General features: G+C 35.4%; 2 protein-coding genes across 18 annotated transcripts; one reads left to right on the forward strand and one right to left on the reverse strand.

Annotated features, from left to right (window-relative positions):
• The first annotated feature begins 6,670 nt into the window (after positions 1-6,670).
• On the forward strand, positions 6,671-13,640 carry LOC115999219 (MDIS1-interacting receptor like kinase 2-like). Of its 17 annotated transcripts, none has more exons than XM_031239042.1 (7): positions 6,671-10,106; positions 10,196-10,416; positions 11,599-11,766; positions 11,916-12,004; positions 12,251-12,437; positions 12,545-12,625; positions 12,778-13,640. In XM_031239042.1, exons 1-3 carry the CDS (start codon positions 6,713-6,715, stop codon positions 11,746-11,748), a joined length of 3,765 nt encoding a protein of 1,254 aa, XP_031094902.1. In that variant the 5' UTR covers positions 6,671-6,712; the 3' UTR covers positions 11,749-11,766; positions 11,916-12,004; positions 12,251-12,437; positions 12,545-12,625; positions 12,778-13,640. The 17 variants fall into 17 exon arrangements, with proteins under 17 accessions (XP_031094902.1, XP_031094910.1, XP_031094904.1 ...); XM_031239050.1 differs by having other exon boundaries at positions 12,954-13,640; XM_031239044.1 differs by having other exon boundaries at positions 11,916-12,021; positions 12,251-12,442; positions 12,778-13,421.
• Positions 13,641-21,164: 7,524 nt separating this feature from the next.
• LOC115999543 lies at positions 21,165-26,248 on the reverse strand. The gene is made up of 3 exons (XM_031239386.1): positions 24,946-26,248; positions 22,182-24,751; positions 21,165-22,136 (listed from the first exon to the last, which is right to left on the reverse strand). The coding sequence occupies exons 1-3, from the start codon at positions 26,246-26,248 to the stop codon at positions 21,165-21,167; spliced, it is 4,845 nt and encodes a 1,614-aa protein (XP_031095246.1).
• Positions 26,249-26,475: the final 227 nt, after the last annotated feature.

Raw genomic sequence — 26,475 nt, forward strand, 5'->3', positions numbered from 1 at the left:
CCTCCCTCCCACCTAAATTAATCTTACTAGTTAAGCTACACACTTTTTCATATTCTCCTTTACACACTTTTCATCTTCAAAACTTGTTTTGTGCGTGTCCCAATTGCAGCAACAGAAGACTGCTTTTGGGGTCTTCTTACACCTCTTGACGGTGCAAATAAATAACATTCCAAGTTGACTCATTTTAATTGATGAGTTATATTAGATGGACTAGTATTTTTGTATGCACGAGGCGTAAAAATTAATGTCTAATATTAGTACTCTATTTTAAAATTTTAGACTTATTTATATTATTGTATAATAATAATAATTTAAATCAATTTTATAAATTTGATGTTTATATTTTAGGAAATAACTTATGTAGTACTCGAATATGTAATGTATATATATTACTACTGTTGAAGAAGATAAGAAAATATATAGTGAATTCATATGCATGAGAACATTAGTTAGAAAAGATAATGGAAATTATAACGATATGAGTATTTTTTTACCAAAATATTGTATAGTACAATTATTATAGTATAATGTATAAAACAAAAAAGTAACGAAAAACATACATAAATGAATGATACAACTTTCATTTGCACGCACTTAATAGTTTTTAGATTAGATTTAGATGTCTACTATTGAAATAATTACAATACTTAATGTTTAACTTGTTATGATTTTTTTTTTTAAATTGTGAACTAGATATTTAATATCATAATACGCATGTCTCATCTAGAATCAAGATTTTTGATATACCGTATACGTCGAAAAGAACTAAAGTATTATATGAGGTATTTATAAATCATGTTTTTTTTTCAAAAAAAATATGATTTATAAATACCTTATATTATCATTTTAATAATCAATTGTTTACACATATTATTAGGGGTGCACAATCAATTAATTTGATTAATTAACCAAAATTTAATTGAAATATTATTGTAGTATTTCAAAAGAAAAATAAATAATTAAAAAAAGACAACTTATTAAAAAGTAAAAACATGATATATGTGAGTGAGAGAGAGAGAGAGATGTGTGTGTGTGTGTGACCGCTAGGGATGTTGGGTCATTGAAAATAATGTTGTTAAAGCTAGTGACACCTAGTTACATTCCCATGTAGAATGGGATGTGTTCGAGCCTCAGTAGAGATGATTATTGACTCTTTGTGCTTCAGTAGGTTGAGAAAGTAGTTATGAACAGATATTGCATTGTAACAGAGTCAGTAGCTTTAGAAATGTTTTTTAAAAAAATAAATGTGATATAGTGCATGTGATTAGTTACAATTTATAGAATATAAAGTAAATGATAGTAGATTAAGAGTTTCTATGATCGAGTTTTTATATAGTTTGGAAAATTCCCTACCTACTCCACACTTGTAGTGTTCTCGTGATAAAATTTACTGTATATTTCATCAGGAGAATGCGATAAAGGTGTCGTAGGTAAGGGATTTTCTAAACTAGTATAAAAACTCGATCTAACTACTATAAGGTAGGAGATTTTCTTGTACAAAATACAAGTGAAAGTCTTTCACAAAGATTAGTCACTAGTCCGATCATTTGCTACTTGCTTAACTCCAATAATGATAATCCTTCAACAACTATTTCACCCAGCAATTGTGTTCGTTATTCAGTTATTCAATTGTTTCACTGTAAGGATCTTTCACCAAGTTTTCTTGAGTTTACGTACAAACTCTTCTATATAATTTATTTCACATAACTTGTGAATTAAATAGTAGCCTTAAACTATAAAATATAGCTTTCGGTATTTCTTCATTTTTATTTATTTATTTATTTATCATTATTATTTTTGCAATAGTGAGTATGATGAGGTGAGATTTGATGAATATAATTGAAGGCAAGTGCACTAGATATTGATATTTTTGTCATTGTACAAGATCGTGAATGAGTAAATCATAGTAACTCTTCAAAATTGATCTTAAGCGGAAAAATCAATTCCTAGTGTCCATAAAGAGATTTGCATATCAGAATCTTCACATTGAAATGATAAGGCTAACAAGGGCAGTTAACAAAATGAACATGAACGAACAAATGTTGTTCATCATGTTCGTTTGTTAAGGTTTTTGAAAATCATGTTTATGTTCATTTGTTAAGCAGCGCACGCTCATTAGTGTTTGTTAATGTTAACGAGCACATTCATATATAAACATGTTTGTTAACTTTTGCGAACATATTCGTTAACATTAATGAACACGTTCATGAACATGTTTGTTAACGTTTGTGAACATTTACGTTAACGCACGTTAAGTTTGTGTACACGTTCATGCAAGCTAAATAAATAAACGCATGCACATGTTAATGATCATAGTTCGTTCGTAAACAATAAATAGTTTATGTTCAAGTACAGTAATCAAACATAACGACTATAAAAATAATACAATTAAGTATAAAAAAATACCAAGTCTTAAAAAAAAAAACACACACACACACAGAGCAAATTATTATGTGGGCTCGGGTCTACCTACCTTGCAAGGTGGATCCGGTTACAAGGTATAACTATTGCGCGCGCACACACAAATTGTTTACTCATATATTAATAATGTTAGCAGAGAAACTCATTTAGTACATGTTCCTTTAATAATGTTTATCATGAACGAGCATTTAAGCATATATAAATATTATTAAAGGAGCACTAAATGAGCTTGTTCATGATAAACATTATTAAAAGAGCACTAAATGAGCTTGTTCATGAACATTATTGAATGAACACAAACGAGCTTATTTACGAGCTATTAGCAAACGAGCTTACAAATATTCTGATTTTGTTCGTTTATTAATTGAGCTCTAAATTTTGTTCATTTATATTATTTTACCTTAATAAACAAACATAACCCAACGCTTATACCTAACACAAACACGAGTAATTTATCGAAAACTATGTTCGCTAACATCCCTAAAGCCACCCAAAGACCAAAAAGACTCGCAAGACCCGTATAGTAGTCTTCTGATGCAAACTTGATTAGGACCCCATTAGTAATACCCCTAAGGCAACCCAAAGACCAAAAAGACTCACAAGACCCGTAGTCTTCGGATGCCAACATGATTAGGACCCGATTACTTGGAAATGATGCCACTTAATTGACAAAATAAAAAGAAAGCTAAGGCTAGCTTAAAGACAACTTTATAAAAGTGGCTTTAATAAAGAACATTTCTTCTCATATACGCACTTTAGTTTACTGGATTGAAATAAAACTAGCGTCTAAAGTCATCCTTTCCCACAATAATAATATACGAAGTTTTTTTTTTTTTTTTTTTGCATCCCAATTGCCGCAACAGAGGACTCCTTTAATTTTGGAGTCTTCTTACCCCTTGACCGTGTAAATCAATTACGGAGTATGTTATATCAAAAGTTGACTCATTTAAATTAATGAAAGTTGTTAGATGTGTCATGTGCTTGTGTTTGTGTTTGTGTTTGTGATCTCGTCATAATGGTGTTCTATATGGGGAATGAGAATAAATCATCGTCATCCATCCTATATATTGTTAGACATGTATGCCTTAAAGAGCCAATATTTATTATTTTGGGCATTAATTTCTTATTAAATAAATATAATAAATAATTGTTTTATTTATTTTATTTTGGCTTAGTTAATATTTGATATTATTACATACAATCTTCTTAATTCTTCATTCTTAAGAGTTAAGAATATGAGTGACGAAGAATTAATAAATGAAGTATTGTAAAAATGTTCATAGTCATAGGAATTCTAATTGGGCATTAGAATTCTGATAAGACTAGCACATTGTCCTTCTTATGGTGAGTCTCATGCCATTCTGTATGAGATACATAGAGTGAACATGTGGATGACTGTTTTAAAAAATCGTTGTTTTTGTAGTGCTGTGTATTCAAGTGGACTTAAAGACAACACACTAACGACAACAGTTACATAAAACTGTTGTCTTTTATTTAAAAAATGCACATAGACAACGGTTTTTAAAAATCGTTGTCTTTGCGGTGTTGTCTTTTGATAAAATACACAAAGACAACACTGCACACTGAAGACAACGGTTCGATAAAAACCGTTGTTTTTTATAAAAGTGTTGCGTCAAAGACAACGGTTTTGTCCAAAAGTGTTGTCTTTTACACAAAAGACAATACTTTTGTCAAAAACTGTTGTCTTTTTAGTGTTGTCTATGTGCATTTTTCTTGTAGGCAAAAAATTCATAACATAAGACACAATTACTAATTTGTTTTTTTTTTTGAAGGTAAACGTAGCTATTCCATTAATTCATAACATAAAATGGTAAATCATTCCTTACAGTCAGACATAGAAACAGTACAACTTTTCTAACTATGCTATAGAAAACTTGAATCGCAGATCCTTCAGGGAGCTTAAAGCCTCATCAAAGATCTGGGTCTTCGTCATCATTCTTTTTTGCTTGCCCAGGATAAGATCAACACTTATCGAAACCAAACTAAATGATTTATGCTAATGAAAATGAAAAGCTCGTGAAAGCAACGAGAGGAAAAATGCTCGTGAAACTAACGAGAGGAAAACACAATAATAGAGAAATAAAAAGTGGGTAAAGTCAAAGTAGGGTTGGGAGTTCAAGACTACCAACACAAACCCCAATACCTACCTACTATTATTTTATTCAAAGGGAGAGAAAACGGAAGAAGAAGATCTGTGGCGGTGGTCGGAGGCGGACGGAGCTGCGACGGTGGTCGGGCCGGGCGGAAGAAGAGCGAGAGCAAACATAGAAGGTGACCAAACCCGCCGGCTCGAAGCTCTATTAGAGCTCCAGCAGAGAAAGGCGTTTAGTTTTAGAGAGAAAAGGGAGACAACATTAGGGTTTTTTTTATTAATTTTATAATTACTAATTTGTTTTAGGTACAAAATTTATACTGTTGAGGTACAGAATTTCATTAACACAAAAGTGACAAAACACAAAAACTCACAACATAAGAATGACCGTTCTATTAAAAATCGGGGCCTTGTCTAATAGTTTAATTTGGACCTTCATCATTTTTGCTTCGAGATGCAATCTAAATGTAATAGAATAAAACAAAAAAAGACAAAATCAATAATAGAGAGACAAGAACATAGGGGAGAGATAATCTTTTAACATTTAAATTTTATTTTAGAGCTCACCGGCTCGATCTGTTTGGTAGATCTTATTTTAGAATTTATAACTTTTAAACTACAAATAAGTTATAAGCTCTGTTTGGTAAAATATGAGAGTTTAAAATAATAGGTTATTTTGAAACGTTATTTGATGTAGCATTTCAAAACCTTGATATTTTTGTTTATTCTTTTGTCTTTATACACTTATCAATTTATTCAACAGTTAATTTTATTAAATATTTTAATTTCAATTAGCTACTTTATTAGATATTAGACCTGTTTGGTAAATAATCAACCTATCAGCCAATGTTGGCTTATTTGACCGCTATTAGTTGTTTGGTTAATAAGCTTTTTGTAACTCCAAAATGCTAAAATTCAAAAGGCTACTTAAAGCGGCCTTTTCAATTAGCTTTTTGAGAAAAGAAATTATACCAAACAGCTATCAGCTATTTTATCAAACAACTTTCTACAATCAACTAATATTATCAACAAATCATTCATTCTCACCCAAACAGCCAACCCAATCAGTCAACAGTCATTTACCAAACAGGGTCATTAGCTTTTTACATGTTAGTTTTTAGCTAGATGTGCCAAATAAAGTTCTGATATATAAAAGAAAAAAAAAATCTAGTACAATAAATTCATCTTTAAAAGTGATAACTAGCTGCCATCAAAGTATATATTGTCTCCAAATCTTCTTATACCCCACTTCCCACTATGGTGTACCAAAAATTCTTCTCTAGAACTAGCCACCACAGAAGACTTATCTCTAAGTATTCTTATACACCACTAGGCAAAAAATCAAAGTCTTAGTCTCCGACCTAATTAAACGACACGACTTAAGTTATTGGAAAATATTAATAAAATTGACATTTTGAGTAGTCATTTTGTGATATAAATATATGTAGGTCCAGTTTTGATTTGAGTAAAGTCGGACTAGATTCAAATCTTTCTATGTGAGACAAAAAATCAATATATTTTACGCTCAAAATTAATATTGAGTCAGTGAAAGATTTATTCTCAAAATGTACCAATAAGATTTGAAAAGATAGAGTGGAAAAGTTTTATTTTGCATTTGTCCCACCTTGAAAAAGGAAGAAATTTTACACTATGTAAGCACCGAAAGATTCAATTTTACTTGTTTAATTAATTGAAATAAAATAATTTGTGTCAATCATTAACTGAGTTACGTTTGTTAGGCTAACGATTTTAAATTTTGAAGAAAAAAAAATTTATCGGTTAATATTAAATTAAAAAAAAAAAGTGAGAATATCCATTTTAGTAATCCCAAACCAATAGGTATCAAACGTTAACCTTCTGGTCCCAGTTTATTTGGAAAAGTCTACAACTACACAAATATATAGTGAGTGGTCACTTTCTGCTACAAAAAACTTCTCTCCCATCACAATCATATTCTTCGTCTCCCATCACAATCATATTCTTCGTAACACACATTTTAAAATCTATATAATTAACATTTCTCAAATGGAAAAAAAAATAGTAGATAATCATTAATTGCATCATAAATCCAATATGCGCGAAAATATGTATATATACCCCCACATGTTTGCTCATTAGATCATTTCCCAGTTCCCACACAACAAAATATTTCTACCTTTTGTCATCAATCCTTTCACAATGACAAATCCGGCATATGTAACACTCCTACTGCTCATCATTATACACCTCTTTGCCTTTTATCAAGTTTCTGCTTCCAATTACCATGTTACAAACACCAATTCAGTAGTGCCCGCAAAAAATTTGCAAATAGCAAATGAAGTGGATTCTCTGTTGACCTGGAAGTCCAGTCTTGACCTCAAAGCCCAAAAACTATTGTCATCTTGGATTGCTGGTGTCAGTCACTGCAATTGGTCTGGGATTCACTGCAATATTGATGAAAGTATTACAGGCTTGAACCTTGCTGGTTATGGCTTACGAGGTACACTTAGCTGCCTAAATTTGTCATCCTTGACCTCTTTAGAAATTATTGATTTTTCTGGCAACTATTTCTATGGTAACATTTCTTTTATCAAAGCAATGTCCAATTTGCAAAATTTAAAAGTCTTGTACCTTTATGACAACCAATTTTCGGCCTATATTCCTCAAGAAATTGGGATGTTAAAATCGCTTGTAAAACTGGATCTTTCATCAAATGCTCTCACGGGCCAAATTCCTCCCGAAATAGGCAATTTGTCAATGTTGACAAATTTATCTCTATCAAAAAATCATCTTTATGGGTTCATCCCCAAAGAGGTAGGAAAATTGGCATCTCTTCAATGTCTACGGTTGTCAAAAAATAATCTTAGCAGTCCAATCGTTGCTTCAATTGGAAACTTGTCTAAGTTGGTAAATTTATCTTTATCTGGAAATCAACTCTATGGATATATCCCTAAAGAGTTGGGGAAATTGAAATATCTTCAAGGGCTATGGTTGTATTCAAATAACCTTAGTGGTGAAATCCCTTCAGAAATAGGAAACTTGTCTAAGTTGATAACTTTACCCATGTACAAGAATAACCTCTATGGATCCATCCCTAAAGAGTTGGGGAAATTGAAATCTCTTCAAGGGTTATGGTTATATTCAAATAACCTTAGTGGTCAAATTCCTTTAGAAATAGGGAACTTGTCAGAGTTGATAACTTTATCCCTATATGAGAATCAACTCTATGGATCCATCCCTAAGGAGTTGGGAAAATTGAAATCTCTTCAAGGGCTATGGTTGTATTCAAATAACCTTAGTGGTCAAATCCCTGCAGAAATAGGGTGCTTGCCAAAATTGATATATTTATCTCTTGATGGGAATCAACTCTATGGATCAATCCCTAAGGAGTTGGGAAATTTGAAATCTCTTCAAGGACTAAGCTTATATTCAAATAAGCTTAGTGGTAAAATCCCTTCAGAAATAGGGAACTTGTCAGAGTTGATAACTTTATTCCTAGGTGAGAATCAGCTCTATGGACCCATCCCTAAGGTGATAGGAAACTTGCCAAAATTGATAAATATATCACTTGATGAGAATCAACTATATGGATCCATCCCTAAGGAATTGGGAAAATTGAAATCTCTTCAAAGCTTATGGTTGTATTCAAATAACCTTAGCGGTCAAATCCCTTTAGAAATAGGGAACTTGTCAGAATTGATAATTTTATCCCTAGATAGGAATCAGCTCTCTGGATCTATCCCTAAAGAGTTAGGAAAATTAAAATATCTTCAAGAACTATGGTTGCATTCAAATAATCTTAGTGGTCAAATTCCTTCAGAAATAGGAAACTTGTCAGGCTTGATAACTTTAATCCTATTTGAGAATCAACTCTATGGGTCCATCCCAACTGAGCTCAATAATCTCACCGGTTTGAGGAATTTTGAAGTATGCGATAATCATCTCACTGGTTCATTGCCAGAAAGTTTGTGTCTTCATGGATCGCTAGAAACATTAATTATTGAAAACAACAAATTTAGTGGAAGACTTCCTAAAAGCCTCAAGAATTGTACAACCCTTTACCGAGTCAGGCTTGAAAGCAATGAGCTTTACGGAGACATATCAAAAGATTTTGGGATATATCCGAAACTAGATTACATAGATTTGAGTTACAATAACTTTTACGGTCGACTGTCATCGAAATGGGCTCTTTGTCCAAAACTTACTGCTCTGAAGATGGCGGGCAATCGAATTTCTGGAAATATCCCACTTCAACTCGGCAATGCATCCCAACTGCGGTATCTTGATCTCTCTTCAAATCAGCTGGTTGGAAGGATTCCTGGAACTTTGGGAAAGATGAGTTTGTTATATATGCTAAAGTTAGAAAATAACAGACTTATGGGCAACATACCACTAGAAGTTGGGGAACTATCTTGGCTTGAACGCCTAAATTTAGCTTCTAATAAGTTTGTTGATTCCATTCCCCCACAAATCGGAAGATGTGAACGCCTAATTACATTGAATCTGAGCAGAAATATGCTTGTGGGCAAGATTCCTCCTGATATGCTAAGCTTGAAATCCCTTGAAAATCTTGATCTCAGTCACAACATCCTCTCTGCTCAGATACCACCACAAGTTGGGGAATTAACAAACTTACAGACATTGGACTTATCACACAATAATTTGTCAAGCTCGATCCCATCAACCATTGCTCAATGTGCAGCTTTAGTTTCTATTGATATATCTTACAATCACTTGGAAGGTCCTATCCCTAACACCAAAGCATTTTTACTAGCACCATATTCTGCCTTAAGTAATAATAAAGGTTTATGTGGCAATCATTCTGGCATAAAGCCTTGCTCCCCTCAAAGTCAAAGTGATGGCTTGAATAGAAATTTGGTTGTAATCATATCAATAGTTTTGGGAAGTCTATTTCTATTGACTGTGGTTATTATCATTTTTGTTATTTTTCTACGACGGGCGAGAAATACAAGGGATGAGCAACGAGATTTTACTAAAGATGTGTTCACAATATGGAGCTTTGATGGAAAAATGACATATGAAAGCATAATTGAAGCTACAGGGGACTTCGACTCTAGTTATTGCATTGGTGTAGGAGGGCATGGAAGTGTGTTTAGGGCTGAGTTACCTAGTGGTCAAATTGTTGCAGTTAAGAAGTTTCATACATTAGGCCTGCAAGATGATGAAATGTGTGATATCAGAAGTTTTTCAAATGAGATAAGCACATTAACAAATTTGAGGCATCGGAATATTGTGAAGCTCTACGGCTTTTGTGCTCATAATAGACATTCATTCTTGATTTATGAGTATTTACAAGGGGGGAGTCTAGCACAAATTTTGAGTGATGATGAGAGAGCATTGCAGTTGGGATGGTTGGAAAGGATAAACGTAGTTAAAGCTGTGGCTAAAGCTTTATCATACATGCATCATGATTGTTTACCTCCTATTATTCATCGGGACATATCAAGCAATAATATTTTGTTTGATTCTGAGCATGAAGCTCATGTATCTGATTTCGGGACAGCGAGATTTTTGAGTCCTGATTCGTCAAATTGGACTGCATTTGCTGGAACAATGGGATACATAGCTCCAGGTCCACACTATTATATTCTTTCTTGTTTTTCTATGATCTTTTCCTTTTGACTTTATATATGATCTAATATATTAGGAATTTATTTGCAGAGTTTGCTTACACTGCAGAGGTAAACTGCAAATGTGATGTGTATAGCTTTGGTGTGGTAACACTAGAAGTGCTTATGGGGAAACATCCTGGTGACCTTGTTACATACATTTCTTCATCCTCACTCTCAGCAACTGCTGGAATGCTTCTGATGGATTTGTTGGACCCTCGACTCTCAACTCCAAAAAAACACGATGCACAACAACTTGTGTTGCTTGCAAAGATAGGAGTCTCTTGTATGAATTCCGATCCTCAATGTCGGCCAACTATGCAACAAGTTTCTGTGATGCTATCCAAGGAAAGGGATTTCCCCAAATTTTCCCCTGAGATCACTTTATGCCAGTTGTTTGGTCTTGAATTTCGGAATCCATAAATTTTTTCACTATTCAAGGTAAGTTCATACTAAACCATCATTTAGTATTTCAAACCTATGTTACTGAATGTAATTCCACAACACTTATTGGATTACCTAACTAATATACAGATGTAGGATGATCTTTCTTGACAAGTATACATGACATGATATTTTTGCATGTTTAGGTAGAGTGCTCAAACATTGGCTGATATGGCACAAGAAATCGTGAAAATAAATGGGTTCTCAGATGGTGATGTTAACTATAGTCCTTAAGGTAGTGGCAAGTGGTCAGTAAGTATTCTTCTAATGCATTGTTAGTAGAACTGATTATTTGTATTTGGTGGAAAGCAAAAACTACTATGTTTGAGATCAGGTTTTGGATTGAAGTGTTCATTTCTACTCTTCTTAATTTACCTACACACACATCCATGCACATGCATTTAAAGATTCCTGTCCTTCTATCTTAACTTGTTAATTGGCTTGTATTGAAGTAATAAGATGGCTTTTCTTTACTTGACAGCAGTTCTGACTAAACGGAGGACAAGAATGAATGTGAGCTGGTGCACCACGATATGGCTAGAGCTTGAACATTTTATATATTTAGTATTCATGATAAGCATGGGGCTTAAGTGCTTGACAAAAGTCTTGAATATGTGTATGCATATCACTGCTTCGTCTATTATGAGAATGCTGTCGTTGCTTTGATAGTTAGGTATTTTTATATGAATTGCTTTGTTTTGCATTTTATTATGTAATTGTTAGTATATTTTGAACTTTTCCTTTTGATTTTAACTAATTCTAATTGGAATTTTAGATACTAGTGAAAGTGATGCGACCCAGCTGAGAATGTAGACTTAGCTGGCTTTGATGATGGGGAAAATGGCTCCAAGAAAAGGTCTAGTTCAAAGATACTTAACTTTTTATTTCTGAAGTGAAAGTTTTGTGTATTTATTTAGATGGCTATGCCATCAAATTGGCAAAAAAAAAAAAAAAAAANGACTCTCAACTCCAAAAAAACACGATGCACAACAACTTGTGTTGCTTGCAAAGATAGGAGTCTCTTGTATGAATTCCGATCCTCAATGTCGGCCAACTATGCAACAAGTTTCTGTGATGCTATCCAAGGAAAGGGATTTCCCCAAATTTTCCCCTGAGATCACTTTATGCCAGTTGTTTGGTCTTGAATTTCGGAATCCATAAATTTTTTCACTATTCAAGGTAAGTTCATACTAAACCATCATTTAGTATTTCAAACCTATGTTACTGAATGTAATTCCACAACACTTATTGGATTACCTAACTAATATACAGATGTAGGATGATCTTTCTTGACAAGTATACATGACATGATATTTTTGCATGTTTAGGTAGAGTGCTCAAACATTGGCTGATATGGCACAAGAAATCGTGAAAATAAATGGGTTCTCAGATGGTGATGTTAACTATAGTCCTTAAGGTAGTGGCAAGTGGTCAGTAAGTATTCTTCTAATGCATTGTTAGTAGAACTGATTATTTGTATTTGGTGGAAAGCAAAAACTACTATGTTTGAGATCAGGTTTTGGATTGAAGTGTTCATTTCTACTCTTCTTAATTTACCTACACACACATCCATGCACATGCATTTAAAGATTCCTGTCCTTCTATCTTAACTTGTTAATTGGCTTGTATTGAAGTAATAAGATGGCTTTTCTTTACTTGACAGCAGTTCTGACTAAACGGAGGACAAGAATGAATGTGAGCTGGTGCACCACGATATGGCTAGAGCTTGAACATTTTATATATTTAGTATTCATGATAAGCATGGGGCTTAAGTGCTTGACAAAAGTCTTGAATATGTGTATGCATATCACTGCTTCGTCTATTATGAGAATGCTGTCGTTGCTTTGATAGTTAGGTATTTTTATATGAATTGCTTTGTTTTGCATTTTATTATGTAATTGTTAGTATATTTTGAACTTTTCCTTTTGATTTTAACTAATTCTAATTGGAATTTTAGATACTAGTGAAAGTGATGCGACCCAGCTGAGAATGTAGACTTAGCTGGCTTTGATGATGGGGAAAATGGCTCCAAGAAAAGGTCTAGTTCAAAGATACTTAACTTTTTATTTCTGAAGTGAAAGTTTTGTGTATTTATTTAGATGGCTATGCCATCAAATTGGCAAAAAAAAAAAAAAAAACTCTTGCATATTATGCTACAGAGTCATTTTTTTTTTTTTTTTTTTTTTTTAGAAAGAAAGAAATTTTATTGAAAAATTATTCTCGGGGTCAAGAAACCCCGCCAGTCGTACAAGAGAAATGTGAGAACAGAGGGTGGTAAGGAGTTGAGGGTGAAAAAAAGAGAGGGAGCTAGCAGAGAGCAACCAAAGTTAGCTAAAGAGTCTGCAACCATGTTTGTTTCTCGATAGGAGTGAGCGACTGAAGCTGACCAAGAAGAGAGCAATTGACGGATATTGGTAACAGATTGACGGACCTTCCATGGAATCGGAGCATCATTATGAAGGATAAGATGGACTAGAACCGATGAATCAATCTCAATGAGAGTTGGTTTTCGTGCAACCAAATCACACCATCTCATGGCGAAGTCGAGAGCAAGTGCTTCGGCTTCCAGCGCAGAAGTAGCTGAAAGGGGAAAGGATAAAGCAGCAACAATGGCACCATTAGAGTTGCGAAGGACAGCGCCACCTCCACATGAGACCGAGGAGAAGGCGGCATCGGAGTTGAGCTTCAATCTGCCAGAGGGAGGGTGATGCCATTTAATCCAGAGAGTCCTCTTTGGTTTTGGTGCAGTGAAAAAAGCTACCAAGCCAACGTCAATAAGTCTTCGGTCAGAGGATTTAGTGGACTGAAAGGGATGAGCAATGGAGAGATCAAAACATTCTTTTTTCACTTCTTGAATAATTCTATCATGGGAGAAACGTCCCCCATCATGAATCAAAGTATTATATTTCTTCCATAAGATCCATAGAATGAAACAGGGCATTAAATCTCGGAATGTAGCTGTAACATTGCTCCAGCCTGTTTCAGATCTTGTCGGTGGATCTGCTAACCACCAGACATGGCAAGCAGATCGAACTGAGGAGACTAGTGTAAAATTAATATCCAGAAGTGCTGCATAGTGCTGCTACAGAGTCATTTTGAAGTTAGGTACATGTAAGCAATGTTGAATATATGCTTTGGAATTTTTTTGAAGCATGCAAGTATGGAACCAATGATTTATTCAATTATTTGTACTTGAATATAATGTGTACATAATGGGATGGAGGTGGTTGAAATAACAATGGATATCCATATTACATGTAAGGAACTTGATCAAAATCTGTTTTCTATGCTTGTCACAATGCAAGGGAAGATAGAGTTTTCATATATGGTACAATTGGTACTTATCATACCAGCAACTATATGGATAGAAATTCACCAATGCCTAGTGTTAATTGCAACTTCTTGCTTCTCTGAGTCTTGTTCCTTTATCAAATATAAATTTTGTCTTCGTCGGAGACACTGATTTAAAGCTTTCAGAATCTCTTCTGTGACCCTGTGAGAGAAAGAGTTTGAACTGAATAGTGCCCCTCCACTCTGCTGACACTGGGCGTGAGCCGACATCTGTAGGCTTTTTGTACAAGGAAGACAATAAAGGTCTCGTCATCTTCAACCAGAAATTGCTTGTTTGGTAGCATTTCAGTTATTTTTCCGAATACGTATATATTTTGCATAATTATGCAATGAAGTTTTTGAATTATTTTTGAAATTCTTGTGTATTGCAGTTAGAAGCTCTCCCTGTTATGAAGTTCAGGCGATGACTCAGCAGGTTTCTCTCTCTCTCTCTGTGTTTGTATCACAACTACAAATTGGAGTATAGATTTAGCCCCTTGGACATTACAATCATGATTTCTGAGATATCATATCATTAGTTGGGGCTTTCTTTTGAATAATGTTTCTTTAGAAGTTTGATGCCATTTTCATCTTAGTATTTCTAAAGCTAAACCTTGCAGTTTGGTTTAGATGCATAAGTATATTCAAGGATTTATATACCTTTCTGGTTATTTATTGAATTTGCTAAAATTGTTTATAGGCTACTTAGACATGCACGGCGAGTTTATGTTGGTGGACTTCCTTCAAGTGCTATTGAACAGGTAATTTGATGGATAATCGCTTTTATGTTTCTTTGGCNGTGAAAAAAAGAGAGGGAGCTAGCAGAGAGCAACCAAAGTTAGCTAAAGAGTCTGCAACCATGTTTGTTTCTCGATAGGAGTGAGCGACTGAAGCTGACCAAGAAGAGAGCAATTGACGGATATTGGTAACAGATTGACGGACCTTCCATGGAATCGGAGCATCATTATGAAGGATAAGATGGACTAGAACCGATGAATCAATCTCAATGAGAGTTGGTTTTCGTGCAACCAAATCACACCATCTCATGGCGAAGTCGAGAGCAAGTGCTTCGGCTTCCAGCGCAGAAGTAGCTGAAAGGGGAAAGGATAAAGCAGCAACAATGGCACCATTAGAGTTGCGAAGGACAGCGCCACCTCCACATGAGACCGAGGAGAAGGCGGCATCGGAGTTGAGCTTCAATCTGCCAGAGGGAGGGTGATGCCATTTAATCCAGAGAGTCCTCTTTGGTTTTGGTGCAGTGAAAAAAGCTACCAAGCCAACGTCAATAAGTCTTCGGTCAGAGGATTTAGTGGACTGAAAGGGATGAGCAATGGAGAGATCAAAACATTCTTTTTTCACTTCTTGAATAATTCTATCATGGGAGAAACGTCCCCCATCATGAATCAAAGTATTATATTTCTTCCATAAGATCCATAGAATGAAACAGGGCATTAAATCTCGGAATGTAGCTGTAACATTGCTCCAGCCTGTTTCAGATCTTGTCGGTGGATCTGCTAACCACCAGACATGGCAAGCAGATCGAACTGAGGAGACTAGTGTAAAATTAATATCCAGAAGTGCTGCATAGTGCTGCTACAGAGTCATTTTGAAGTTAGGTACATGTAAGCAATGTTGAATATATGCTTTGGAATTTTTTTGAAGCATGCAAGTATGGAACCAATGATTTATTCAATTATTTGTACTTGAATATAATGTGTACATAATGGGATGGAGGTGGTTGAAATAACAATGGATATCCATATTACATGTAAGGAACTTGATCAAAATCTGTTTTCTATGCTTGTCACAATGCAAGGGAAGATAGAGTTTTCATATATGGTACAATTGGTACTTATCATACCAGCAACTATATGGATAGAAATTCACCAATGCCTAGTGTTAATTGCAACTTCTTGCTTCTCTGAGTCTTGTTCCTTTATCAAATATAAATTTTGTCTTCGTCGGAGACACTGATTTAAAGCTTTCAGAATCTCTTCTGTGACCCTGTGAGAGAAAGAGTTTGAACTGAATAGTGCCCCTCCACTCTGCTGACACTGGGCGTGAGCCGACATCTGTAGGCTTTTTGTACAAGGAAGACAATAAAGGTCTCGTCATCTTCAACCAGAAATTGCTTGTTTGGTAGCATTTCAGTTATTTTTCCGAATACGTATATATTTTGCATAATTATGCAATGAAGTTTTTGAATTATTTTTGAAATTCTTGTGTATTGCAGTTAGAAGCTCTCCCTGTTATGAAGTTCAGGCGATGACTCAGCAGGTTTCTCTCTCTCTCTCTGTGTTTGTATCACAACTACAAATTGGAGTATAGATTTAGCCCCTTGGACATTACAATCATGATTTCTGAGATATCATATCATTAGTTGGGGCTTTCTTTTGAATAATGTTTCTTTAGAAGTTTGATGCCATTTTCATCTTAGTATTTCTAAAGCTAAACCTTGCAGTTTGGTTTAGATGCATAAGTATATTCAAGGATTTATATACCTTTCTGGTTATTTATTGAATTTGCTAAAATTGTTTATAGGCTACTTAGACATGCACGGCGAGTTTATGTTGGTGGACTTCCTTCAAGTGCTATTGAACAGGTAATTTGATGGATAATCGCTTTTATGTTTCTTTGGCTTTATTTTAGATATTGAAGGTTCTGTTAGTAATAATATTGTTATTAGTTTATATTATATAGTATCTATGTGAGTGGCTATAGTTTAGTCAATTAGATGTAGCTTATAGAATAGGAGAGTTTGGTGTTAACTCTTATTCATCAATCTCTTCTGTCAATTTTGTTCTGATTCCTAGCTTGGTTTTCTCAGTTTTAAAAATAGAAGACTCTCCATGAATCCACTTAATAAATGATAAGATGTACTTCTCGGAGCACGTACTAAGATTTTCAGTGGATAAATGCGGTCATCAAAGCTGTGGCTAAAGCTTTATCACACATGCATAATGATTGTTCACCTCTTATAATATAATTCATTGGGATATATCTGTTCGATTCTGAGCATGAAGCTAGCTCATGTATATGATTTTGGGACAACAAGAATTTAAGACATATATGATTTATCAAATTGGACTGCATTTGCCGGAACAATGGGATACACAGCTCCAGGTCTACACTATGTACTATTATATTTCTTGTTATTCTCTTTTCCTACCTTTTGATGACCTTATAATTGCATGCTCTAAAATATTAGGTATTTATTTGCAGAATTTACTTGCACTACTGAAGTTAATTGTAAATGTGATGTGTATACCTTTGGATTGGTAACAACTGAAGTGATTATGGGATAACATCCTGGTGACCATATTACATGCATGCATTTCTTCGTCCTCAGCTCGGTCTCAACGTGGATGGAATGCTTTTGAAGGATCTGTTGGACCTCGACTCTCAATTCCAGAAGGCTAGGAAGCGCAAAAACTTGTGTTGATATGATTGCAAAGATAGCAGTGTCTTAGCTAGCTTGTATGAATTCCAAAATCCACATTAATGTCGGCCAATAAACTATGCTACAAGTTTGTGTGATGCTGCGCTATCCAAGGAAAGGGAGTTTTTCACTAAGATCACCTTAAGGCCCACAGTTATAGGGTTTGGTCTTGAATTTGTGAGTCCAAAAATATATTATTTGTTGGGATGAGAATGATGCTTTGAGGGAGGAGACCTGCCATATAAAGTAAGTTTATGCTAAACTTTCAGTTTTATCCCTATCTATCTATTTGTAGTGAGCATTTCAATCTTATTACTTTTATATTGTAATTCTAAATTCATTCCCTTGTGTATGTTATTGTAATTTGGTTGATGATATACGTTTTTCATACTCACTGGCTGGAGTTTGTGTTACGTTGTTTACAAAAGTCGAATTTCAAATTATGTGATTGTCAAGTCAACAATTTGACAACTCCGGAAGTAACTAACTTTCATAAAGAAGATTCTTATGTATACGTACATTAGCAAGTCTTAAGTCGTCTAACAATAATAATTAATATGTTACCTTTTTTTTTTTCAATATATGTTCCAATTGTGATTAGTCGGCAACAATAGAAGACTGCTTTTGGAGTCTTCCTACACCCTTTACAGTTCAAATTAATTAATTATATCCATTGTTGACTACTTGACTCATTCAAATTTCTTAGAAAAATAAATTACTTGAAATATTGATTTCATAATTTGGTTTGTGAAAAATAAATTGTTGAAAATAATTAGAATAAATATTTTTTTTTGAAACCATTAGAATAAATATTTAATTGTTCCTACATAATAAATATATGTGAGGGTAATTTAAGAATTCATGTTGTAGGTTTTCTCTTTCTCTCAAAAGGTGTGGAAATTAAATACCAAAACTCCAAAAGAGAGCAATGAATTCATTTTCCTCAATTTTAAATTTTTATTTTTAATTTCTAAGAATAACTTTTAATGTCAAGTATCTTGTGGTCTGATGGTACCACTGTTATCATTCCAGATACTACTTTGTAATATCACAATTGTTGAACACTTGAACATACATATAAGGAGTTTGCTTCTCCGATCCATAATGCCTTAAAGGTTGATACTCATGAGAGTAGATTATAAGAGAATAAAACGAGGCCTAATGGCTTTATTAAAAGATTAGATGATGCATTTATTATTTATATATGAAGTATATATTATGCCTAACAACTAAAAATAACTCACAAGACCCATAGTCTTTTGATGCCAACTTGATTAGGAGCTAATTAGTTAAAGAACACACTTGACAATGAAAAAGAAAGGAATAAAAGATAAAGGAAAATACTACCTGAACTCTCAAATTTTACTTCCTCATTCAACTTTTTGATGTAAATATTTTTCTTAATACCTTAGAATGAAGATAAGTTATCATTACTTGTCATATCAATGAGTAAAAATAATAGAGCAGATTATGAATTTATGTAGTAGAACTCAAAAGATTTGTTTCAAAAAAAAAACTCAAGATAATTACTTTACTAAAAGTTACTTTAGTATTTTCTTAAAAAAAAAAAAGTTACTTAAGTAAAAAAGATTTCCTCTAATATGCCAAATTTAGTTTACATTATTTTAGTAACAGGAGATTGCTTTTGGAGTCTTCTTACACCCATTGACGGTGCAAATTAATTACATTCCAAATTTATTCATTTAAATTGATGAGTGTTATTAGATCTCCGTCTATCAAAATAATCATAATATTTAATGTTTAACTTCTTATGATTTTCCTTTAAGGGTGTGCCTGGTAATCCAAAAAATGACTTTCGAAAAATGTTTTTCAAGTTTTAAGTGTTTGGCAACGTTCGGAAAATGCGGTCAACGGAAAATATTTTCCGTTGACCAAAGAAAATTAGTCCATTTTTCCGGAAAAATGACTTACGGAATAAAATTCCGTAAGTCATTTTTCGGAATGGTCAAAATGGCCGTTTCGCATGTTCTAGGCCAAAATTAACCAAACACACTAAGACAATTTTACATAATGCAATCAAACACGGGAAAGGACTCATTTTTCGGAAGTCATTTACCTGCTTTCCAAACCGACCCTAAATTTGGAACTAAATATTTAATATCGAGTTAATTCCATTTTTGGTCTTAGATTTATAGGTGATTGTTCACTTTTAATTCTTTTTTTTTTTTAATCAAAATATCCCATTTTGATCCTAATATTATTGTGGCATGACCATTTTTGGTCCTCCATCAACAAAATCGTTGAAATGCTATTAAATATAATGACATTTTGATCTTTTTAACACAAAGTAAGTTGACTCGTTATATTTTTTATGTTTATCTTTTTAAAAAAATTCATAATTGAAGACCAAAATATCTTTATATTTAACGATATTTAACCTATTTTGTTGATAGAGGACCAAAAATGGTCATGTCATAATAATAGTAGGACCAAAAGAGGATGTTTTGAAAAAAAAGGACTAAAAGTGCACTACCACCTATAAATCTAGGACCAAAAATGGAATTAACTCATTTAATATCATAGTCAGGGCCGTATCTGAGCATGTCTAACATATGCGACCGCACAGGGCCTCCAATTTTTGGGGGCCCCATATTTTTTAAAAAATTATATGTATATATAGTTTACAAAAATTTAGGCTAAATGTATGAAGATTAGACCAATTTGTGACAAGATGAAATTGAGTCCAATTGACAATTGCTTTTATATATATTGCCAATTTCAATATATATATATTTCCTAACCCAAAAACATTGTCAATTCCGTTCGACAATTATATTTCATAAATCATAATCTCACATGACCACATCTCAATTAGACAATTAGCAAATTTTCAATTCCCAGCTCTATAAAATACGGCAATACCGTAACAAAATTCGAAAATTCTCAATTCACAATTTGGTAATTTCTTCGATCGCAGACTGCAACTCAATTGATTCTTCAATTCTTCTTGATCACACAAACTCTCAAGTCTCAAGTTCTTCAACTCTCTTAACAGGTAATTGAAATTACGTATTTTTCATAATTTTTGTTCATTGTTTTAAGAATTTGTTTCTTGATTAATTATTTATTCATAGAGTTTCTGAATAAATTCTTTTTTCCCTTAAGATTTTATAACTATGTCTTCTAGAAAATATACATCTGGGTCTAAGAAGCGTAAAAAGAAAAGAAGAATTAAGCAACTAACTCAATCTCAAAAATGAGCTCTTGAAAAATTCATTACAAAACAAACTTAAATAAATGAGCAAAAAGATGATGCCAAGGAAAAATTGTTAGATGCTAAATGTTAATCTTCATATAGAAGATCAAGATGATTGTGATATTGAAAAAAATTTAAATGATAGTGTGTACAGCGATTGAAAATGAGCTTTTGGAAGAAATTGATATCAAAAGTTGCACGACCCATGTTACTTTTTAAATATAATTTTATATGTATTTTTTTATACAATATTTTGTATTTTGATACAACTTTTTGAACAACTATTATTTATATATATATAAATTACTCGAAAAAAAATGGGTCCAAATTAAGATATCGCACAGGGCCCAATTTTTATTGGAACGGCCCTGATCATAGTACGCATATTGATATACATATAAAAGATCTTTTTTTTTTTTTAACAAAGAGAATTTTATTGATAATTAAAACCTAGGGGATGAAAATCCCCGCTGATCATACAAAAGAGCCAGTTTGACCTTTATAGGTAAAGAAGTACAAGAGTGAAAAAGAGCGGGCGAGCTACTGTTAAGTCCTTCTGAAGCAAGTGCGTCAGCCACCTGGTTGGCCTCCCTATAGATATGTGTCAGGGTTGAACCCCACAAAGAAAGGTAAGAACGGATGTACTGAACTGCTTCCATTATCTTCCAAGGAATCTTTACTGTTTGGGAGGATGCAGTGAGAGCAAGAGAGAGAATCCACTTCAATTATGAATGGAATTGTGGCTGTAAGCTCACACCATTGGAGGGCAAAGCGCAAGGCCAATGCTTCTGCCTCCAGAGCAGAAGAAGCCACCAAAGGGAAACGAAGTGCAATAATGAGACTTCCATTTGCGTTTCTAAGGCAGGCCCCTCCCGCTGCGCCATTGGCAGAGTAGAATGCATCTGTGTTGAGTTTTAAACAGCCAAGAGGCGGCGCGAGCCATTGAACCCAAGTGATTGCTCTTCGAGGAGATTCAACAAAATTTGCAATGAAACCTTCAGATAGTAAAAAGGAATCCGACGAGTGTTGCTTACGAACTGACCGAGAGAGGGAAATTAATAGAGATTCTCGTTTGATTCTTTTAATGGTTCTTGTGGCAGAGAAGGCTGATCCTTCAAAGATGGATTCATTGTAAGCAACCCATAAAAACCATAGCACCAGACTAGGCATGAGGCGCGTAATGTAGCCAACTGCCGAGTTTGGGGATGATGATAACCACCATGCGTGACATTTTGATCTAACAGAGGAAGTGTTGAGTAAGGGGAGTCCGAAAACACCACTGAAGTAGTTCCAAACATTTTGAACACGGTTGCAGAGAAGTAAACAATGGTCTAAGCTTGCACTTGCTCCAAGACAAAAAGGGCAGATTGATGGGAGACAAAAACCAAAGCGTTCTACCACATCTGGGAATGGAAGAAGTCTTCTCAAGAGTTTCCACATGAAAACCGAAATTTTGGTGGGAATTCCCCCTCCCCAGATACACTCTGAAGATAGTGTTAATCCTGCTTTTGGTCGAAGAGAGTCATAAGCCGAAGAGAAGGAAAAATTTCCATATGTTGAAGGCTTCCAAATAAGAGCATCGGGTGTTTTAAATGTATTTTCTCAAACAAATTCTGCCATCTCCTGCATGCGCCGCCAAGTTGTAGAGTCAGAAATCTTGGGAGTATCCTCTGAATATCGAGTTTGCATGAAGGTGCTCCATAGTGATCTCCCTTGCATGAAGTTGAAGTAGAGTTTAGCAGTGAAGGTATGTTGCAATGATGAGAAGCAGCGAACACCCAAACCCCCTTCTTTCTGAGGTAAGCATAATTTTTTCCAGGATGCCCAGTGACGTTTCGGTCTTCCCTCACTAGTGCCCCAGAGAAAGTTGGCAAACTTAGATTCAAGAGTCTTCACAATTTGGCGCGGCAGCGCTATAGTAGCCATTGTGTAGATGGGAATCATTGATAGCACGTGTTTGATAAGTGTGAGACGCCCACCCGGGGAAAGTAATCTTCTGGTCCAACTTTGAAGTTTTCCATCCACTTTTTCCAGCAGACTTTGATAATATATGAGCCTATTTCTACCGTGGAATAAGTTCACTCCCAGATAGCGAAAAGGCATAATTGAACGTTGCATGCCTAAGATTCGTGACATTGTGGCCGTTCTCTGCGCTGAGCAATGTTTGGAAGTGACAAAGAAACTTTTATTATAATTGATCAGTTGCCCTGAACCTGCTTGATATTGTCTTAATGATTCCGTCAAGGCCTTGAGGGAGTTTGATGATCCATTTATAAATATTATGATGTCATCTGCAAAGGCTAAATGTGAAATGGTTGGGCATTGAACTCTTGTCGAGTAAGGCGAAATCATACCTGTGCCCATTTTAAGAATGAGGGAGCGTGATAATGCCTCCGAAACAAGGATGAACAAAAGAGGTGATAGGGGGTCGCCTTGCTTAACACCTCTAGTTGGTTGGAAGAAACCGCTGCTGACTCCATTGATCAAGACAGAAAGTCTAGTCGCTGCAAGATTATTCATGATAAGGTTAATGAATTTGATTGAGAAGCCAAACTTGTGGAGTACTGCCTTCAAGAAAGGCCAAGATACTCTGTCAAAAGCTTTCATCATATCCAGTTTAACCATAACATTATTTCCACGACACTTTTTGTCGATATATTGAAGCAATTCTTGTGCCAGCAGAATATTGTCTTGAATGTTTCTTCCTTCAACAAAACCTGTCTGTTCTTTAGAAATCAATTTGGGCAAAAGTTTACTCAGGCGAGTAGCTAGAATTCTTGTGAAGACCTTGCTGATAAAAGTGCATAAACTGATAGGCCTGAAGTCAGCAAAAGTGTCTGGATTGATAACCTTTGGGATCAAAACTAGTTGCGCACTTGCAATAGCACATGGGATGGGCACTCCTGCAAAAAAATCAAGCGCTGCAAGATAGACGTCTTCGTGAACAATTTCCCAGCAGTGTCTAAAGAAAGTGCCAGAAAAACCATCTGGGCCGGCCGCGCTATCGGGGTCTAGTTTCCATACTGCCTCTTTAATCTCTTCACGAGTGAGTGGCTTTGTCAAAGAAAAATTGTCAGAAACTTCCAAGCTAATTGGGAGGTTTTGCAGAATAGATTCCATCTCAAAGCAATCCTCGGCCTTGAATAACTTGGTGTAAAAAGAGATGGCTTCTTCTTGGATCGCAGGTTGTGTGGTAAGTAGATTACCCGAATCATTTTTGATGGCACAAATTCTTTGTCTGCGATGTCTGTCCTTGACCGTGGCATGAAAAAATCTAGTGTTGGCGTCTCCTTCCTTTAGCCATTTTACCCTGACCTTTTGTCTCCAGAATATCTCTTCTTGTTTAAGAGCTAAAAGAAGATCTGCATGATGTTTGTGCAACAGAGCACGATTTTCTGGAGAAGGGCAATTGTCATATTGTTTCTCTATGTCAGCTACTAAGTTCTCATGATTTTTAATGCGATCAAAAACATTGCCAAAGATGTCTCGGTTCCAAGAGCGAAGAGCTTGTTTCAACCGTTTAAGTTTAAAGGCCAGAGCACGCATACCTCCTCCATCTGCTGGTAAATACCAGTTTGATCTTACTTCTTCAAGAAAACCATGGTGAGTGGTCCACATGCTTTGGAATCGAAATTGCTTTGGGCATGAGACGTTTGCATTATCCCCGCATAAAAGGATAGGGGAGTGGTCAGAGGTCGTTCGAGCGTGGACAATGATTCTGATCTCCGATAGGTAATCTCTCCATGCTGGAGTCATTAAAAATCTGTCCAATCTCTTCCAAACATCTCCAGTGTTTCTAACTCCATGCCATGTGTACTGATTTCCCAAAGTAGCCAAATCAATTAAGGAACTGTCGTTGATGAATTCTGAAAAATCGGAGATGCTCCCAAGATCGGGGGATGCGTTTCCTCTATATTCTGCAATGCTTGATATGACGTTGAAGTCTCCTCCCAGAAGGATAGGTTTGGTATCATCAATTAGCTCATTAAGTTGCCTCCATAGATGAGCTCTGTCTGCTCTAGTATGTTTTGCATAAACAGCAATAAAACTGAAGTTGAATTGCCAAGGGACAAAGCTAACATTACAAAATATAAATTGCTCATTGTCGATCTCAATATCAACTTCGAAGGAGTCCGACCAGAAAAGCCAAACTTTCGTTTTCTCTGATGCAAATCCACCTGCAAAGTTGAATTCTCGAACGAAACTATCAATGCGAATTGAACTAATGAAAGGCTCAATAATAGAAAGGAAATGCACACGCTCACGTCGAAGAAGTCGAGAGAGTCTGCGACGTGAGGAAAGCAGACCTCTGACATTCCAACTTAACAAATTCATTTTAAACGGTGGGAGAAAGACACCCGAGCGATTTTACCCACTGATAAGCGAGTAGTGACAGATGGAGCAGACTCAGAGTAGTCCTTTCTTGGCCGAGATTTTTTCTTTGTGGCGGCAATAAAATCATTCGGTGTGGATTTTTCAATTCTGGAGGTGATGAGATGACTTGATGTTTTCCATGATTCCAGTGGAGGTAAAGAGCTATTCTGTGCGTTTTGAGGTACATCTCCGTCTGATTGGTGGCCAGGATGGGAGTCAGAATGGTTTTCAGATTGGATGCCATGATCATCGATAAGGGTCAACCCCAAATTAGCGTTGTTATCTGGGATTGAATCATGAGCTGCATTTGATGATTCTGGTTCTTTTTGCTTTTCTGGTTCAGGTGGTGGAAGAGAGGCTCCTTCTCCATTTGATGATTCTGGTTCTTGTGGCTTTTCTGGTTCAGGTGGCGGAAGAGAGGATCCTTCTCCTTGCTGCTCCTTAGGTTGTTGATTTATGACTGGACGCCATCTTTTTCTTGGGGGAACAATGGTCGGTGCAGAATGTTGAGGGAGGGGAAAGGTTTCTTGGCGGTATTCTTTGTGTTGTTCTTGGCTTGACTCTTGGGGGATCTTGGCAGCTCGAGTGATTTTGCAATCTGAGACAAGGTGACCAAACTTTTGACAGTTAAGACAGTAGGGCGGTATATACTCATAGATAACCGGTTGGGCAAAACCTCCAAAAGAACCGTTGGTGATCCAAACTTGATCTGGTTTTTCAATGCTAACATTGAGTTCCACACAGACACGCGCTATGGATGGTCGGTTTTGCAGCAAAGTGGAGGAGTCAACTTTTAAAGGAGTTCCTATGAGATTGGCAATTGAACAAAGAGCTTCTTTGTCCTGTAGATGTGTTGGCAAGCCTTCAAATGCTATCCAAATAGGGACAATTGGCGATTCGATGTCTGGACGAAAATCTGGCGTCCATTTGAAGATATTCATGAAGTAACCTTGAATCGACCAAGATTTTCGGAGCCAGCAGCGCTGAAAGTCGTCTTCAAGATCGAAGTTGATGAGGACATGTCGTTGATCAATCAAGCCAAGGGAAAAGGCTCCACCAAATCCGATAAGATCGAACGTTTTTCGTAGATCTGCCATTGTTGGGCGCCCTTTATTGAACTTGCCGATAAGAGCAAATTTAAATTTTTGAGAGAAACGATGAATTTCTTGATCTGAAAAAGCAACAGCTGGCATTCCTTTGAATTTGCTTGGAGGTTTGAGGTTGGAGACAACAGAGGATTTAGAGAGGATGTCAGCGAAGGAGCGAGAAGGGGGCTTGTCGGCCCCCGGCGCCGCCGCCATAGCCGTGAAGGAGAAAGCACTATTGATGGAGCGTTTTTAGGGATTCACTGTTCATTCTTCCAGTGTCCAACTACTTAAAGACACTGAGTGACATATAAAAGATCTAAAAGACTAAAATCTAATATATGGTACTTATAAATTATGTTAATTATTATCATTTTCATAATCATTTGTTTTACATATGACAAAAACTTATGTGAGACCGTCTCACCATGAGACAGGTCGGG

This window comes from Ipomoea triloba, chromosome 12 (genome assembly GCF_003576645.1).
Source record: "Ipomoea triloba cultivar NCNSP0323 chromosome 12, ASM357664v1".
Lineage (NCBI taxonomy): Eukaryota > Viridiplantae > Streptophyta > Magnoliopsida > Solanales > Convolvulaceae > Ipomoea > Ipomoea triloba.